At 45.6% G+C, this 18,802-nt stretch overlaps 1 protein-coding gene across 1 annotated transcript; it reads right to left on the bottom strand.

Moving 5' to 3' along the window:
- Window positions 1-128: 128 nt before the first annotated feature.
- On the bottom strand, window positions 129-13,791 carry NDUFA7 (NADH:ubiquinone oxidoreductase subunit A7). Its single transcript, XM_085884413.1, has 4 exons — window positions 13,610-13,791; window positions 12,185-12,234; window positions 3,643-3,792; window positions 129-459 (listed from the first exon to the last, which is right to left on the bottom strand). Exons 1-4 carry the CDS (start codon window positions 13,658-13,660, stop codon window positions 366-368), a joined length of 345 nt encoding a protein of 114 aa, XP_085740539.1. The 5' UTR covers window positions 13,661-13,791; the 3' UTR covers window positions 129-365.
- Window positions 13,792-18,802: the final 5,011 nt, after the last annotated feature.

Here is an 18,802-nt window from a genome sequence, read left to right as displayed (position 1 = left end):
GCTCAGCTTGTTGCCATGGAAACCAAGACCTTAAACATCATCGGAATCTCCCGTGATGAGTAGTTAATTAGGCCAATCATTTCGCCTCACGATTGTTTCAGTTTAAACATTTAGGTTTGAAACAAACATTCCACAATCAAGATAGTTTTATTACATCCAGTGGCACCCCCAAAAAAAAGGAATTCAAAATCACTTACAATAATTGCTCATTCCAACAACTGTAGTTATGATGTGAAAGAGGCATCCACCAAGTAGACGTGCACACGTTTTGTGGCAATGCATGAAGACAATCATGACAACATTTTCACTGGGACTGGGCCAGTAAATGGTGAAAACTATCAATTAGAGTGGGGTAACTGGCCAGGTTACAGGTGGGGTTGATCTTGGGACAACTTCCATACATAACTGTCTCCAGGGGTCATGAATTTCAAGTCAGTGACTGTAACCACATCTCCGGCACTGAAGAACACGGAGGGGGGGGTGGCAGGAAAGAGGTCAGTGTGAACAAACGGCAGGAAAGGGGTTAACGTGAACTAACGATGAAACAAACCATTTCAAAGAAGAGTGCAAGATGGGGTAAAGCACATTCAATATTTTTGACTTAACAACAAACGTTCTGGCCTTTAACATCCTGGAATCCATGCACAAATTTGTTGGGCCAGAGTGACTGCCTAACTGTGGTGAAATTATCATTTCAGAAAGCTTGGCTCAGTGTCTTGACCTCGATACGTTTCATATTTCATATGATATGCAACACTTGAGTGGGGTGGAAAAAAGAAAAAGAAAAACAACACGAACACACACACACACACACACACACACACACACACACACACACACACACACACACACACACACACACACACACACACACACACACACACACCCACCCCCACAGACCCCGACACACACACACACACACACACACACACACACACACACACACACGGATAGTCTCACTACGCTCACCTCTCCACACATCGTTGCAGAGAATGACGTCACAAATTTTCTGTGTTTGCATGATTTACACCAATCATAATACAAACATTTATTTTCAACAAATTTATTACTTGCAAGATCGAAGATTTTCAAGTATATTGGTCAGTCGATTTTGTTATCTGTCTGTCTGTCTGTCTGTCTGTCTGCCCATCACCTCCAGGTCACAATTTTAAACTGATCATCATGAAACTTTACGAAGTTGTATAGGTAGTCTCAACTGAGAAGCATATTTATTTTGAGGTCAAATTTCTAAAATTGTTATTTTTCATCCGATTGACTTGAAATTTGAACAAGATTTGCATATTGCGTCACTGAATTGGGAAACCAACAATGTTTGAGGTCAAAAGGTCAAAGGTCAACTCAAGGTCAAGCTTCTGAAACCATCAATTTCAATCTGAAAAATAATCAGTTGTCATCCGATTGACCTGAGCTTTGATTAAGATTGTCAATTTTAATCTTGATGAAATAGACAATTTGATGTATCCATGGCAACCTGTGGAGAGGGGGGTGGATTTTGTAAGTATCGTGCGCTGCATGACGTCTTTTTCTTGTTTATAATATTGGTGCTATTACATTTATTTGAAATGTATTTGTGACATAAGAAGGTCCATGTGGTCTAAATGGTCAAGGGTCTAAGCTGTCTAATCTGTCTGGAGGGTGTAAGCCGTAAGGGGTCTAAATAGTGTCAAGGTCTTTGGGGTCTTGAGGGTCCTTTTGGGTCTTCAGAGATTGATGTTCAAATATATATATTCACCTTCTCCCACCCACATGTCCTCTCACCATTTCTAATTTTTGGCCTGGCATGATAGCCCAGAGCTATCCTGCATTGGTTTGGGTGTCCCGGCTGCGAGTATTATTTGGTGGATGTTAATGGTTCCACGATGTCCTTAGCAAAGAGTAAGTGAGCTATTGCCGGCACCCTGAACAAGTTCCAAATTCTTTTCTCTGAGCTACATTGAGCACCTGCATCAGTGGAACAGCTGTGCTCACAGCAAATGGTGCTACCCACAGGCATGTGCTGCATATAAAAGAAGGCGACCGACACATTAAAACCATATTTTGCATCACGTGATCATGGCCCCATAATGTAGATTGTAGATCATTTCGTTTTGTTCAATGATCATTCACCATTAGTTTCCAAATAATGATATGTTTTACATACACTATGAACATGAAATATAAAAATATCCCCAACCCGATAACCAACATTGGAAACCAAACAATTTCTTAATACATGGTATTTTAGTGGTCAGAATGCATTTGCAAGTTAACCATAACATTTTCGGTTTTCTAATCTTTATTGAACTCGCGAAGAAACCGTCATAAAAAATACCCCCGAGCGGGAGTGCCGGTCATCTCTGCCAGAGGTCGACAGAAGCAAAATCAAATTAGGGGCATCTATAATCGATTCCATGGCTCGTGGATCTGGTCGTGATAATAGTCCATATAATAGTATCTGAATCACTAATAACATTCGATCTCTCTTTATTAATGAGGGAGGAGATACGATTTGAAATCAGTGACTCCGACAACACCAGGCGCGGTACTTGCCAAGTTACGTGATAAGTGGTAGCCACGTGGTAGGTAATATTGACGTGCTGCTGTGTGATCATGATAGACCATGTTGTTCTCTCTCAAACGATACCATTTACTGCCTGCTACTCTACTCTGTGGCCGAGATATGACTCTCCAAACATAGCGTCAGAAGGTCGTCGGAGCGAAGTTTGAAGGGCTATAAAATCGGAACGAGAGCAAATTTTAAAAAAAATGGCTCGTTCTAGATAATAGTCCATAGTATCTGAATCACTAATAACATTTGATCTCTCTTGATAAATGAGGGAGGAGATACGATTTGAAATCGACGATTTTCGCAACTTTGACAGCCTCGTGACCTCGACCTCGACCTTGGACGACCTTGAAAGTTATATCGTTGTGCATGTCTTATTGACCTCTATCCATTCCACTATTGGTTATTTGTCTCCACTCGGTTTGATTGTGGACGGACGGACGGATGGACGGACAGACTTTGAGACTGGCTTTATTAGGTCATCTCCACTGAGATGACTGAAAAAAACGGGTTAATTCCCCCAGAATTGGCACTGCAGTAAGACTTGCAATACCCTCTTCCACTAGTCGTGGAGAGAATCGGGGTCCTGTAATGACTCGATACTGCAATAGGTTAGACGAGCTTATCAAAAATTGACTAAGTCGGCCATGTTGACACACTTCCAGTCACATGATCGGCATTATGTCCGCAATTTAACATCCCTACCCTGGTATAATGATGTAACCCAAATTTATCATTTTGATTGGTGGGTTTGGAGATGATTTTTGAAGGAATTTACCCAGTCCGCCATTTTGACCTACTTAAAGTCACGTGACTGGAAGAAGCTTTGCAATCCCCGTTACCAGTAAGGAGCGGAATGTTGCTGCCAAATTTCAGCCGGATCGGCCCAGTGGTTTGGCTGGAGAAGTCAAAATAGGAGACGGACAAACAGACGGACAGACAGCACAATACCTTTCCTGAAATTCTAATTACATATAAGCTAAAATACACCCCCCCAAAGTGATTTGATACAGGTTATCCCAAAATACAAAGAAAAGTTCACCTAAAACTGTAAAAGCAATAGACTGAATACTCACCTTGTGCCTTGTGTGCCTGCCTGGAGAGCAGTGTGTCCAGAATAGATTAGTTGTGGAGGAGCATGTTCTCTACGATGATCCCTCTCACAGTATGCATTCCCAGATAATTTGTGTGCAGGTCCAACTGGCAGAACTGGAGGAGGCTGAGACCTGCCTCAGAAGATAGTTAAATAAATAGGGTGGGGGAGCGGGGGGGGGGGGGGAAGAAATAAACTGGCATGACAACCTTTTGCAGTATAAAACCATTACAATTTCATGGCATTCATATACTGAATTTATACACATCAGCTACCCTGGCAATAACGAATTTAACGCATGAGGAGGTGTGTGTGTGTGTCCATCACGCTTTATTTTAAAGGAGATCTACATATATATATATATATATATATATATATATATATATATATATATATATATATATATATATATATATATATATATATATATATATATATATATATATATATTTATTTTAAGTTTTTGTTTGTTTGTCTGAACACGCTAATCTCCTGAATGGTGAAAGATAGGAGGAAACCTCCGACACAAAAAATGTCAGGACGGGCCTCGCCCCTCGGCCGGGGGGATGGGAGGGAGGAGGGGGGAGGGGTGGTTCCCCCTCACCAACTGGGCTCGTTTCAGACCAATGTACAGAAGATTCAATTCATTCAAAAAGAACCCGGGCAACGCCGGGTGGATTCACCTAGTATGTATGTATGTATGTATGTATGTATGTATGTATGTATGTATGTATGTATGTATATATATATGTATATATGTATATATGTATATATATATATATTGTTGCGGTTCTCGGAACCGCATGCATCCAACAGATAGTGGTCCCAAGACAGTTTTTCCATTATTACACGTGTAGATAGTCCCTTTCCTTTTGTTTGGCGGGACAACAAGGGAGTGCGTTGCGATGATCTAATAGCTTGGTTTGTTCAAATCATTTTCTTCTTCATTTTGTCCCTACTCTTCTTTTCGTCTGATTATTCCTGAGGTAAATCAGCCACGTGCGCCTTCGCTGTGAGGTAGGCCTCATGGAGGTCAGCGCGTGCGGCGCCGCTATGAGGAAACTGCTGCACAGAGCCCTCACTCCTGGGCGAGCCCAAAACCCAACGGGTGCGGCGAGTCATGTGCGCTTAGCAGTGCAGGATTATCGACTCGAGCTTCCGATGATCTGGGGAGGATTGCCGGTTGCATTGAAAAGGCATGCGAATGAATACTTCTTAAGAGGCTGCACGAATGGTGTTTTTCACAACACAGGAAACACAGGCAGCACGACGCCCACGCTGCACCAAACACGTACGGAGGCTGATAAAGACGACTCCACGCCATGTTGGGCGGGATACAAGTGTGCGGAGTAGAAGCGGCTTGTTCCTTTTCAACATCAATATCCGACACATATTGGTGATCGCCCCGCGCACACGCTAGTGGTGTCATGCGAACGAGAGCGCTGGCCACGTGTGTAATGGCCGAACCGCGCACACTGCATGGAATGTGCGCGAAGGCAGACACGTACACCGCTCGTGAAACGTGCATGAATTTATCCAGAATGATGTACCTTCGGCCCTCGTTGGCAGCAGCGGATTCTCCACGGATGATGAATGTCTTCTCGTCTCTACGGCCAGCGAAGCTGTAATCGAGCCGGGGAATGTACAGTGCAGGCTACGTTGGCGTGCGGAGGGAGCGTTGATCGGCACTGGTTGGGCGCCCGAGCGGGCATGCGGGACCCTCGGCCGGTCGCCAGGGCACGGCCCGGGGGGTTTTGCAGGACAATTTGCGTGCCAATTTTGGTGTGGGCGATTCATGTCATGTCGTGGGGTCAGAGCGGAATATTGCCGCCGTCTGGGATGGCCTTGCCGGAAACAAAGTGAGGCAGTTTCCGGCCAAAATTGGCGGGCCACATGAGGGGTCGGGGCCAATCGGAGCGCCCGATCCAGGTGATGACGTTTCGATTCCTGGTGGCCCCTCCCCCACGCTACAAGTCTTATAAAGGTCGGAGCAGTCCCTCTGCCTTTCTCTTTCTCCGCCTCTCTCTCGCTCTCACCTCACCCTCGTCGGCACCTCCACGACCCGCCTCCTGCTGTCTGTACTCCGCCTCCTCATCTCCGCCCACACGACGTCGACACCGGGCCTATAAAGGTCGGAACGGGGCTGTTCGTTCTCTCTCTGCCCTGCCTCTCCTGCTCAAGCTGGACTTCGACTCCGACTTCTGTCGTCATCACTGGACTCCTCCTCCTCTTCTCCGCCCACACGACACTGAATCCACCCACCTACCACTCCACCCTCGCACTCTGGACTCTGCCCCTTCGCCACCCAAGCTCCTCCTTCACGAACAAGGTCTCCCCCCCCCCCCCGAAACGTATTGGTGGCACGTCGTGCTATCAAGCACAAAGGTACCGAGATCGTAACCTCAACTCCTTCCCCTTCCTGTTGCAATACTCCATCTTCATCGGGGTGTGTGTGTGTGTGTGTGTGTGTGTGTGTGTGTGTGTGTGTGTGTGTGTGTGTGTGTGTGTGTGTGTGTGTGTGTGTGTGTGTGTGTGTGTGTGTGTGTGTGTGTGTGTGTGTGTGTGTGTGTGTGTCGGCGCCTGTCTGCTTAAGTAAGACTGCAGAAGATCGTTATCATTATTATTTTCGTATTAAGTCTGCTCTGTGTCCGCTTTTGTAAGTTCCCTGTTTATTTGCTGCACCACACCTCTCTCTCCCCAATCTCTACACAACACACCTCAATAAATCCTGATTGTACCTGATACCTCAAAAATCCTGATACCATTCCTCACCCATTGTAAATAAATCATTATTAGGAATGTTCCCAGCTCGTCTTTGTGCTTTTTCATTGATCCAGCATGGTTCGAATCCTAGTTTAGCCGGGACTTTATTCTCAACGATCCATTCCTTTTAGCTGGTACGTCCTTGGCAGTGTCGCTCGGCTGCATCTGATGTGGTAAAGTGATCCGGTTCGGACAAGAAGTACCGAGGGCGTGTTCCCCAGTCATTAAACCACGTGATTATTGGCGTCCACGTTCGGTTAAGCGACCCGCCGCGTCACGGAATTATCCGTGTGCAACGGCCTACAATTCCGGGGAGTCTGGTGGGAACCGAGATAGCTTCCCCCACCTTGTGGTCTTCTCAACCGACCCCCGGCCCGCAACAATATACACACTGTATCGCTTTATTCTAGAGGATATCTCAAAAAGTTATGGACTGATTCGGGGAGAAATTTGGTGGACAGGTTGAGTGTTGTGACGAGGATGAATCGATTAGATTTTGGTGAAGATCCGAATCCGGATCCGGCAACTCGAATTTTTAAGTGCTTCTTTACAAATGAGAGATGGGGCCAAAAGGATACATCGCACGATATCTCAAAAAGTTGTGGACGAGTTATGACAAAACTAGGTTTATGAGTTGATGAGGTGACAAGAACAAGCCAATTCCATTTTGGTTAAGTTCTGGATTCAGATCCGACCTATCGGTGGGATACAAAACATAAACTGTTCAGCCTGGCAGAGGTATGTGCTCGACCGAGTGCCATTTCGTTTGAAATGTAGTAATTACCAATGCAGTGAAAAAACTGCTGGAATCGTCACAAGGATTTAATGAGCTGTTCCAGGTTGACATCGCCAAAGTCTTTGGCACAACTTACAAGGAAGGAAGAACCTGGGATAAAGTCACAATTTTATGATTACAAGTATGAACCAGGGAGATTTCACAGGATACATTCAATAAAGGTTTGGCAACTTGCAATGCAAGAAAAGAATGCGTATCGCGCATTTATGCTTTGACATGATAAATGCAACTGCCCATGTATTGCGTCTTACTAATCACGAGCATATAACACCCGTCGCTTCGCTGACAGCAATACCAATCTTTGCTGCGATGGCTAATCTTTGGGGCAAGAACAAAAAATAATTCCTGGGAGATCCTGCCCTCCGAAGTTGGCGTTTGCAGTTTCGCCACTTGTGCCCACGTACTCACACACAAACCTTCCCTTTTTTTGCATCGCAAACCCTCCCGAGAGTCCCCTGAATCCACGGGCATAGGTTTCATTGAAATCTGTTAATCCATTCTCAAGTTATACCACGACAGACATGGTTCTTTTTATAATACAGTCCTCGCAGAGCACCCGCCCCACAGGTGATCTTGGTCCAAGCATGCAACACATTCTTCTGACACATACCTTTATTCGGGTGGTGTATAGACAACTGACAGCTCTGTATACGCAAAAAAAAACCCAGTTTAAGTGAAAGAAGAAAAAAAAACAACATAGTAACTGCTTATAATTCAAAACACCTCACTGTACTGGAAAAGGTGGGGACTTGTAATACCCTCCCCCACCTGAAGGCAGTGCCACACGATACACATTTACATGGAAAACTTGCATCCCCCCCCCCTCAAGACCACAAGCAAAGATAAAAACACCCCAATACATTAATTGGGGTCATGCTGATCCTCTGTAGCAAGTATGGATATAATTGGCCCAGAACTGTAGGAGTAGCGCAACACACACAAACACACACAGACACAGACATAGACACAGACACAGGTCCGTGAATTATAGTAAGGATTGTTACAGATCCAGGGTTCGGAGGTTGCCACAAGAGGAAGCACTAGAGTCCCTCCCGAACGGCCGGTCCTGAGGTCGCCGGGCACAGATAACTCCGTGCACTGGCAGGTTGCCAAGCAACTACAAACGCCGATTGGCACTGCCAATCCTGGCAGGGTTACACGACCTAGCATGATACCTTACCTGTGGACGGCTGAGTCAATTGGGGTCTCGTGCCCTCAGCGCACACTCGGATTACTGCCGAGCGGTACAGTGAGTGTATGCTGATTAACAAAGCAAATCGGGTGGGGGTACAACTTCCCATCAGACTATACTCATACAATGTCGGACCGATAAAGGAAAAGACAACCGAGACAGATTGGAAATAACAACAAATAATTATTTATTACAAACACACAAGCAAGCAATCATTTCAAAGCAAGGATTTATCAGCAAGAAAGCAAAAAGGCACATATGAGCAGATTTAACCAGAACACGTATTCTTCTTCAATCCTACTTACACAAAAGACTTGGCCATCATTCACTCAGGGGAGAATAAAAAGCACAAGAACTTGAAAATAAATTAAAAGTAAAGTATGGAGAAAAGAAAAGCAGTCTTTTCTTTCCTCACTCACGTCACACAGCCCAAATATACAAGGTAATGCAGAGGAAAATGGATGGGGAAAATGGGCAGTGGCGATGAGGAGCGATGGGACAAGCAGCTGCATAGTGCGTCCCCGAGGTGCCCAGACCCAGTAGGCGAGTCCTCTCCGGCATCTCAGATATATGAGTAAGATATGCAACTTGCCCTCTGTCTCAGCTTCTTCCTCCTCAGGCCCCCGTTAATGAAGTGCTGCCGTTCACCCTCCTCATCCTTCGTGGATGAGAGGATGGAGACCGCAGGACGACGCTCGTGGAAGAAGTGTTCCTTTTCCCCACAGAAACTTCACACCAACTGCTCGTGAAACCTTTCCTTCTTCACCCTCACACTTTTTTCCTCCCCTCGCAAGCCTTCTCCATCCCTTAGCCTTCTGCGTCTCTCTTTTCCTTCCTCTCATAAGCTCTTTCCCTTTTCTCCCTCGAGCCTTCTGCGTCTGAGCCTTCTGGTCATGAGCACTATTCGACCCGGCTCGTGCGAGCCTTTTCCGTCTGCTTCTTCTATTTCTTCTTCTTCACATCACTTTTTTCCTTCTCTCACAAGTCTTCTCCGTCTCTCATTGGTCCGCAGATGATGGGGGGCAGGTCCATGACGTCGCTTGTGGAAAATGCCACGTCATTCTGCAGAAATGTTCGGTACAGCCCTCGCCCCTCCCTTAATGCACCCTTGGCCACAAAGGAAGCCCCCACCCCTCCCCCATGCGCAGGCACCCACTCGTACGGTTCCGCACTATACCATGCTTGCGAGAAGCCAAGCAGGCCACAAACACGAAGTGTCATGCGTTGTGCCATGAACAGGCATGTAAGAATGGAGTTAAAATGGAGAAGGATTCCGCTGGACTGAGGGATGACCGAACGGCCGTGGGATTGAAGGAAAAAACAGTGGGGAGAAGGCAAGGATTGTTGAAAGGATGTTTGGTGAAAGGGAGGTTATTGATGGATTGAGAAGGGTGGGGGGGGGGGAGAGAAACAGACTGATGGGGAAAAGGAGGGATTGTTGAAAGGATGTTTGGTGAAGGGAAGGTTATTGGTGGATTGAGAAAGTCCGGGAGGGGGACAGGCCGAGGGTGTGAAGGAGGAAAGATTGAATTTAACAGAGGGAGAGGGGCAGACATTGCACTGGAAAAATACAGCCGAGCCAACGCATGCCCTCTAAAAAGCCTTTTGACAACGGATCAAGGACTATCAACACAGACTAATGAAATAACTGATCCTCGGGTCACCTGCATGTTCATGTATGCTTTCCCCCTGGGGTAAGTTTTACAAAACCATTAAAAAAGACATTCATTTAATTAAATAAAACATGACATGGTGTGTTACGTATGGGACCACAAGAAACGATTTTTCAAAGAAATATGTTCAAGTTCAAAGTTCTCTGAAAGTATTTCATCATTCACCAGAATTTTCAGTGTGGAGAAAGTTGAAACACTTCTGTAACTCGTCACAAATTATCTTACATAAAAAATACACGGGAGAAAAGAGAGATTAATTAGTGTTAACGAAGGACGCGTTGCGTATGGGGACGCGTTGTGTATGGGGACGCGTTGCGTATGGGGATAAAATTCTCCATCGGCTTTTCATGCGAGATATACTGTACACTGTTGGTGTAAATTGCCTTTCATAACACAATCAACAACAGGCTTGAGCATATTTTAACACAAAGATCCAACATTTAACGATTACAAACTCAGCAATTCATGTTGTTGGATATGAAACAAAGTGATTAACTGATAATTATTAAGTATTAAAAATGCAAAATTATTTAAAATTAGAATCATATCAACCAGGGTTTGCAAACACTTCTGAAGAAATTGAAATGCACAACTTTATTGCGGACATACACAACAATGCACTGCCATAAAAGATGATTAAACCCAGACAGGACAGACAGTACAGATATGTTTTAGTGTGTGTACAAGGAATGAAAATAAACAAAAGAATTTGCATCGAGTAATTTGTTGGTAATTAATTTTTTTGTAATGTTCAGATAGATTTTTGTTTTGATTTGTCTCAGGACCTCAGAGCTTTGGTACATTCAATCGAAGTATATGTGTGTGGATGTAAACATTTATCAAGTCGAGTGAAAATATCAAATCTCGCAACGTAGTTATAATATGGACGACTTCGACTTCCACAAGGGAATAGAAGAAGCTATTAATTTTGTGTAAAAGAGAAATACATATTCCAGTTTGCTTCATAGAAGCACCAGAAACTTAGAGGTGCCTGAAATAATGATGAACAAAAACTCATGTCTTCTTCAAAGGGAGGTTACACCCCTCCTTACCAATGGAATGATCTCATATTGTTTAGTGTGCCTTAAACTGGGCCATGTGTGCAGGACAGGTCTCATGAGAATACATGAATGCCCAAAATGTCCACTGGCTAAAGTAATGGTCAAATCTTGGCGATGATGAAATTGTCTTTCCCACAGACTTTGCAAGCAACGTCCCGTACATAACGGTATTGTCCCATACGAACATTTTAAAATTACTTGTGAACTCATTATCTACTTATATTTTCAGCTAGAAGTACAGGATATATGACCAATACATGATGGATTAGAACTTCTGAAAATGGCACTGAAATTTTTTGAACCTTTTCGTGTAATCTTAAAAATCCATGTAAAACTGTTACGTATGGGACATCGATTATGAAGAACAGGCCTAATTTGCATAATTAATGAAGTGAACATTTTTTTCCTTGTGTATTAATAGGGCATGGTAAAGTATTCATGTCCATGTAAAAAAAATTGTTCAAAAGTTTGGTTGAATTTACATCACAATTTCAAAATGTCCCATACGTAACACCTAATTTGCATATATGTGAATTAGTGTAGTGATTTCACATATTAAACCTGTGACTTTGCCATTTTCTTTCAAAGATTAATAAAATTTCACATTCAGACATGAAAATCTCATTGAAATTAGAGCTGTGGCATGAATATTAAAATTCTGCCATCTGAGGGGACCTTCTCTTGGATTTGCCCCAAAATAATACTTTGGACGTAGAAACAAGACAGACAAAGCAGTTGGATAAACATAAACTAACATTCTTGTTTTAGTACAAAGAGTAGAATATCTTTGGCCGAGAAGGGATGTCGGACTAAAACACGGATAGAAAGATATTTATTTTCAGATGAGATGAGCCTTCCTGAGGGAGATCTAGTTCACATGCTCATGAATTCACAGCAAACGTTACCAAATAATTTGGGGGTATGATTTGTACTTTCACCACAGATCTATTAAAAAATAAAAAATAAAAAACAAAAAGAGCAGCATGTGCAATTGCCCTGCTTCACGATACATACATTTCTATTCTGAGTTTCAGGCTCACCTGGGTGATATCTCTTTATAACGAAGCCAAAGCTTGCCCTGCAAGTTTTGCTGGAGAAGAGGAGTGTAAAGTATATTAAAAATAAACCTCCAAAAAGGATATTACTCTGGATCATTACCAAAAGGGTCGGGTGGGATGGAAGGGAGGGACAGAATCAAGGAGAGGTGGGGACGGGGGGCGAATCGGAGGGGGTGGGGAAACAAAATCAAGGACGGGACAGAGTCAGGGGGAGACGGACAGAGTCGGGGGAAGAGTCGGTGGAGTGGGGTGACATTTGGGGGGTTCGGAGCAGGGTGACAGTTTGGGGGGAGAGCAGGGTGACAGTTTGGGGGGAGAGCAGGGTGACAGTTTGGGGGGAGAGCAGGGTGACAGTTTGGGGGAGAGCAGGGTGACAGTTTGGGGGGAGAGCAGGGTGACAGTTTGGGGGGAGAGCAGGGTGACAGTTTGGGGGGAGAGCAGGGTGACAGTTTGGGGGGAGAGCAGGGTGACAGTTTGGGGGGGAGAGCAGGGTGACAGTTTGGGGGGAGAGCAGGGTGACAGTTTGGGGGGAGAGCAGGGTGACAGTTTGGGGGGGAGAGCAGGGTGACAGTTTGGGGGGAGAGCAGGGTGACAGTTTGGGGGGAGAGCAGGGTGACAGTTTGGGGGAGAGCAGGGTGACAGTTTGGGGGGAGAGCAGGGTGACAGTTTGGGGGGAGAGCAGGGTGACAGTTTGGGGGGAGAGCAGGGTGACAGTTTGGGGGGAGAGCAGGGTGACAGTTTGGGGGGGAGAGCAGGGTGACAGTTTGGGGGGAGAGCAGGGTGACAGTTTGGGGGGAGAGCAGGGTGACAGTTTGGGGGGGAGAGCAGGGTGACAGTTTGGGGGGGAGAGCAGGGTGACAGTTTGGGGGGAGAGCAGGGTGACAGTTTGGGGGGGAGAGCAGGGTGACAGTTTGGGGGAGAGCAGGGTGACAGTTTGGGGGGAGAGCAGGGTGACAGTTTGGGGGGAGAGCAGGGTGACAGTTTGGGGGGAGAGCAGGGTGACAGTTTGGGGGGAGAGCAGGGTGACAGTTTGGGGGGGGAGAGCAGGGTGACAGTTTGGGGGGGAGAGCAGGGTGACAGTTTGGGGGGGAGAGCAGGGTGACAGTTTGGGGGAGAGCAGGGTGACAGTTTGGGGGGAGCAGGGGAAAGAGTCGGGGGAGGAGTGGAGGGGGGAGAGATGGAGTGGTGGGGGAGGTGTTGGGGCGGGAGGGGGAGACGGAGTTCACCAGGAAGGGCAAAGAGGGGGAATATAAGTGTTTCTTTTGGGGGAATAGTGACACAAGGAAGAGGATGAGAATACACAAGACAAGGAAGTGAACAGGTGGAGACGGGACGTGCGAAAATATCTTGAAAATAAAAGACACGAACAAGGGGAGTTTAAAGTGAGCACGAGGTTCGATTTCTCACCCCTGCGAGATAGTTGCGCAAGATCTGAATGAAGCGAGTGGCCGTGGCCATGTTCCCAACTCGATATCCCCCTCTTTACCCCTTAAATAAATAACTTCACTTCACCTTTCATTAACCTCCCTCTCACTCGATCTTCACTTTCACAAATCTTCCTCTTCAAAATAATTTTCGCCAGGAAACGTTTTTTTTTTCCTATTGTTATTCAAAACGAGTCCCACTCCCTTTACAGCAAAATGTTTATTTTAAAATGTTCCCCAAAAATTAGATGTAAAACAACAGGATAATTTAACATGCGACAAAACAGTGTTCAACAATACACCGCCCAAGTGTTAACTACAAAGATTTAATGCAAACAATCCCGTTTTCCAACAATGATGTAGAAAGTGGTGACGACATGTTGAAGTGATTTGTTACGATTCACAATTAAGACGTCCAATCTTGGCGCGATGATATTGGTCGGTGTGTGTGTGTGTGTGTGTGTGTGTGTGTGTGTGTGTGTGTGTGTGTGTGTGTGTGTGTGTGTGTGTGTGTGTGTGTGTGTGTGTGTGTGTGTGTGTGTGTGTGTATACATATAGTGGTTATAAAATGTGTTTGTAATCCATGACGTTGTGAGTCGTGCGATGTTAGGGTTACTCGTGGGTCAATCACGGACATAGACATGTAGGACATTTGGACATGTTGAGTTAGATTCTGCGTGTAAAGTTTTACAAAACCGTTGCTGGCAATTCGTCAGATCCAGAAATGATGGAATCGACACAATTTATTTCCTTCACATATTATATTATGTGAACACACACACACACACACACACACACACACACACACACACACACACACACACACACACACACACACACACACACGTACACACACACACACACACACACACACACACACACACCCACTCGTACACACACACACACACACACACACACACACACGTACGCACACACACGCACACACACACACAAACACACACACACGCACGCACGCACACACACACACTCACACACACACACACACACACACACACACACACACACACACACACACACACACACACGTACACACACACACACACACACATACACACACACACACACACACACACACACACACGTACACACACACACACACACACACACGTACACACACACACACACACACACACACACACACACACACACACGTACACACACACACACGTACACACACACACACGTACACACACACACACACACACACACACACACACACACACACACGTACACACACACACGTACACACACACATACACACACGTACACACACACGTACACACACACACGTACACGTACACAGACACACACACACACACACGTTCACAGACACACACACATAAACACATACAAACACACACACACACACCCACGTACGCACACACACACACGTACGCACACACACACACGTACACACACACACATACACACACATACACACACACGTGTACACACATACACAGACAAACATGTACACACACGTACATACAACACACACGTACACGTACATACACACACAAACACACGCACACACACACGCACGCACACACAAACACACACGTACACAAACACGTACACACACGTACACAAACACGTACACACACAAACACGTACACACACATGTACACACACACATGTACACACACATGTACACACACATGTACACACACACACACACACACACACACACACACACACACAATACAGTTTGTAATGTGCAATTCTACCGAATGTAAAATGTGATTTCAACATCTCATTCTCCTCACATAAACTGCACAGGGGAGAGGAGGGAGGGATGAAGACTGGGAGAGGAGGGAGGGGTGAGGACTGGGAGAGGATGGAGGAGATGAGGACTGGGAGAGGAGGGAGGGATGAAGACGGGGAGAGGAGGGAGGGGTGAGGACTGGGAGAGGAGGGAGGGGTGAGGACTGGGAGAGGAGGGAGGGGTGAGGACTGGGAGAGGAGGGAGGGGTGAGGACTGGGAGAGGAGGGAGGGGTGAGGACTGGGAGAGGAGGGAGGGGATGAAGAGTGGGAGAGGAGGGAGGGGTGAGGACTGGGAGAGGATGGAGGAGATGAGGAGTGGGAGAGGAGGGAGGGGTTGAGGACTGGGAGAGGAGGGAGGGGTGAGGACTGGGAGAGGAGGGAGGGGTGAGGACTGGGAGAGGAGGGAGGGGTGAGGACTGGGAGAGGAGGGAGGGGTGAGAACTGGGAGAGGAGGGAGGAGATGAGGACTGGGAGAGGTGGGTGCGCGTGACCACTGGGAGAGGATGGAGGAGATGAGGACTGGGAGAGGAGGTAGGGGTTGAGGACTGGGAGAGGAGGGAGGGGATGAGGACTGGGAGAAGAGGGAGGGGATGAGGACTGGGAGAGGGTGTGGAGTAGTGTTACGACCTAGCCCTTGGGTGGAGGGCTCGGGGTACCGCCTATTGCTCTGGAGGGCCTGGTTGACGTTCTCGGGAGACCAACACGTACCCCGTGTGCGGTCACGCTGCATCAGCAGTGAGATGTGGCCGAGCGAAGTTAACATCCTCATGCTGATGCCAATTCACAAACCCCACTCAGTCTTCAACACACAGTATCGTATGTGAGCCCAAGAATGCAATACAAAATTCAAAACAGAGAATTAAATGCAAATGTTTTACTCAGGACACGAAACACAGGGTGTACCACCAAGCAATGAATAGACCATGTTACGAAACAAAAAAAAGAAACATAATAAAATATATTCAGTGATAATAATTATGAGATTAAAGGACAGACAGGTGCCAAGACAAAATGGACAAGACACACAATTCCACAGCCCACAAGGTATCCCAAGCTAATCCCAAGGGGGGAGGGTGAGAACAAAATAACAAAATAATATTTGCCAAGATATAAAGAAAATAATGTGTAAAGGAGAAAGGTGGGGTGGGGGGGGGGGAGAAGAATAAAGACCTGTTTGAGGTGATGCTCCAACGGCCTCGCCCCAGCCACAGGCCACAAGGCTGACACTTCAACGCCACCCCTCCCTCTCTCTGGAAGGGTTCTCAAACTTCGCCAACAAACGAACCGGAGCAATTCCTGCAACACCTTGAAGCCACACGTTGCTTCAGGTCGGCTCAGGTGACACTCAGGAGGAGGAAACGTTTCTGCTCCCCATCCAGCCAATGTGTCCCAATGAGGCTCTCCTCTGCCTCAGTGTCTTCAACACAGACGGTGCCTCCAACAGGCGGCCCTCGGGGGGATCACTACAATCCTCAACGAGATCTCATCACACAGGCCAGGTCTCTCATCCCACAGGCCAGACGCGCGTCCTCCATTCATTTGCCCCATTTTCTCTCTCCCTCACTCCTCACATTCCCTTTCCACCTGTCGCCACAGTTCTCGCTTCTTTTTCTTTATTCTACTTTCCTTTCTTCAAAATCTACACAGGACCGCCCCATGACATAATGTGAGGCCTCGAAAAGAGAATAGAAAGAGAAGGAGAAGGAAGGAGCAGCGGAAGGATCAAAAACAAAACAAGGAAAAGAAACAAGAAGACGACGTCATACAGAGCACGATACTTGGAGAATCCATAAAACAAATTTGACATCAAAAATAATTGGTGGTTGACTTCAATGACCAAATGTGCAACTCGTCTTCAAATTTTAAGTGAATCGGATGAAAATAGACAATTTTAGAAATCCAGCTTATGTTTACCTTTTGGCCGATGTGGACCTCCAAAATAATTGATGGTTGAATTCAGTGACCCGAAATATATATCATCTTCAAATTTCAACTCAATCGGATGAAAATTTAGTATTTTAGAAATACCATGTTATTTGTTGACCTTGGGGGCTATGTTGATCTTTTGGTCTATGTTGACCTTAAAAATATTTGGTTGGTTGAATTCAGTGACCTGAAATATAAATTCTCTTCAAATTTCAAGTCAAGCGGATGAAAATTGAGGATTTTAGAAATGTCACCAAAGTTGTTGACCTTTGGCCTATGTTGACCTTTTAACCTCAAAAACAATAGGCTTCTTCCTTATGACAAACTCGACCATGTGGTAAAGTTTCGTGAAGATCGGTTTGAAATTGTGACCTGTAGGTGACAGAAAGACAGACAGAATAAGACAAGCCGGTCGGCGACATGGCTGCTCGCTCTAGATGGAAAGCTGGCCAACGCGACTAGCCGATATTCATGTACATGCTATCAATCAATTTAGCACAATAAATATGATTATCACAGCCCTCTTAGTTTGCGCCCAGAAACCCGCCTTGTGAAATTTCAGGCATGTTTCCAAAGAGACTCTAACAAATGGCAGCCCTGGTAATTCCATTTATCTATTCGCTAAAGATTTTATTTTTTTATACGATCCTGTAAGACATTTTCCTTGGGCACAAAATAACAGGTCCCTCGGAGGTCTAGTTTTGGAGGTATTGATTTTTTTTGTACAGTCCACAATAAGTGTACGATGTACGATAAAGTATTTTAGCTGTTGCTAAGCAACGCAGGTGTGCATAGCAACCATTCATTTTTGTGTACATGCGAGCCACATTGTACACATTTCACCCAAGTTTCATCAAAATCAGACTCTTTCTCTTAGAGATATTCACAATTAACCGTTTCTGAAATGTTCGACATGTCCTCGCCCAAAACCTATCTCCTCCTACAAATATTTTTTGTTAGTGCTGCAAATTGGCATGAAGGGAGCGAGATAGATTGTGCACAGAACTCTAAGCTTCGATTTTTCGATTTGTTTTTCGATTTTTTGACCAATTTAAAGGGCCGTTGCTATGCCGTTGCTGGGGCCCGGGGTCCCATATGCGAAAGCACACGATTCCCAGAAATATTGGTCCTACCTACCAAATTTCATTGGAATCCGTTGAGTGGTTTCGCCCCTGGGCTTGACCAAAGTTTCGCGGACAGACAGACAGATGGAAATGTCCAGAATAAGGGTTCTCCAAGAGCAGCCAAAAATCGACTGACAAATATACTGTAATCACTCGCTTGAAATAAATTCTTTCTATATACCCCGGGAACATGAAAATTTTTTATTAGACTACAGTTTCATCCCAAACTTCAGTTTTCAGTCGCTGTACTTTTCCAAATAATAACAAATAAATTATTCCCAGCTGGAACACGTGGAAATTCCACATAATGTAAAATGTGACTTCAACCCCTCAACTCTCT

Source organism: Eptatretus burgeri, chromosome 6, assembly GCF_056783735.1.
Source record: "Eptatretus burgeri isolate ZD-2024b chromosome 6, Ebu_testis_v1, whole genome shotgun sequence".
Classification (NCBI taxonomy): Eukaryota; Metazoa; Chordata; class Myxini; order Myxiniformes; family Myxinidae; genus Eptatretus; species Eptatretus burgeri.
This window is presented reverse-complemented; position numbering and strand designations above follow the sequence as displayed.

Bases quoted from the DNA above. Each gene is read 5' to 3' on its own strand.
- NDUFA7 (XM_085884413.1), bottom strand. From the start codon at position 13,660: ATGGCCACGGCCACTCGCTTCATTCAGATCTTGCGCAACTATCTCGCA. The intron at 12,235-13,609 runs GTGAGAAATCGA...CCTCTTCTCCAG, and splicing joins TGCGCAACTATCTCGCAGGG to CAAAACTTGCAGGGCAAGCT. The intron at 3,793-12,184 runs GTGAGCCTGAAA...CTTCTGAGGCAG, and splicing joins TATAAAGAGATATCACCCAG to GTCTCAGCCTCCTCCAGTTC.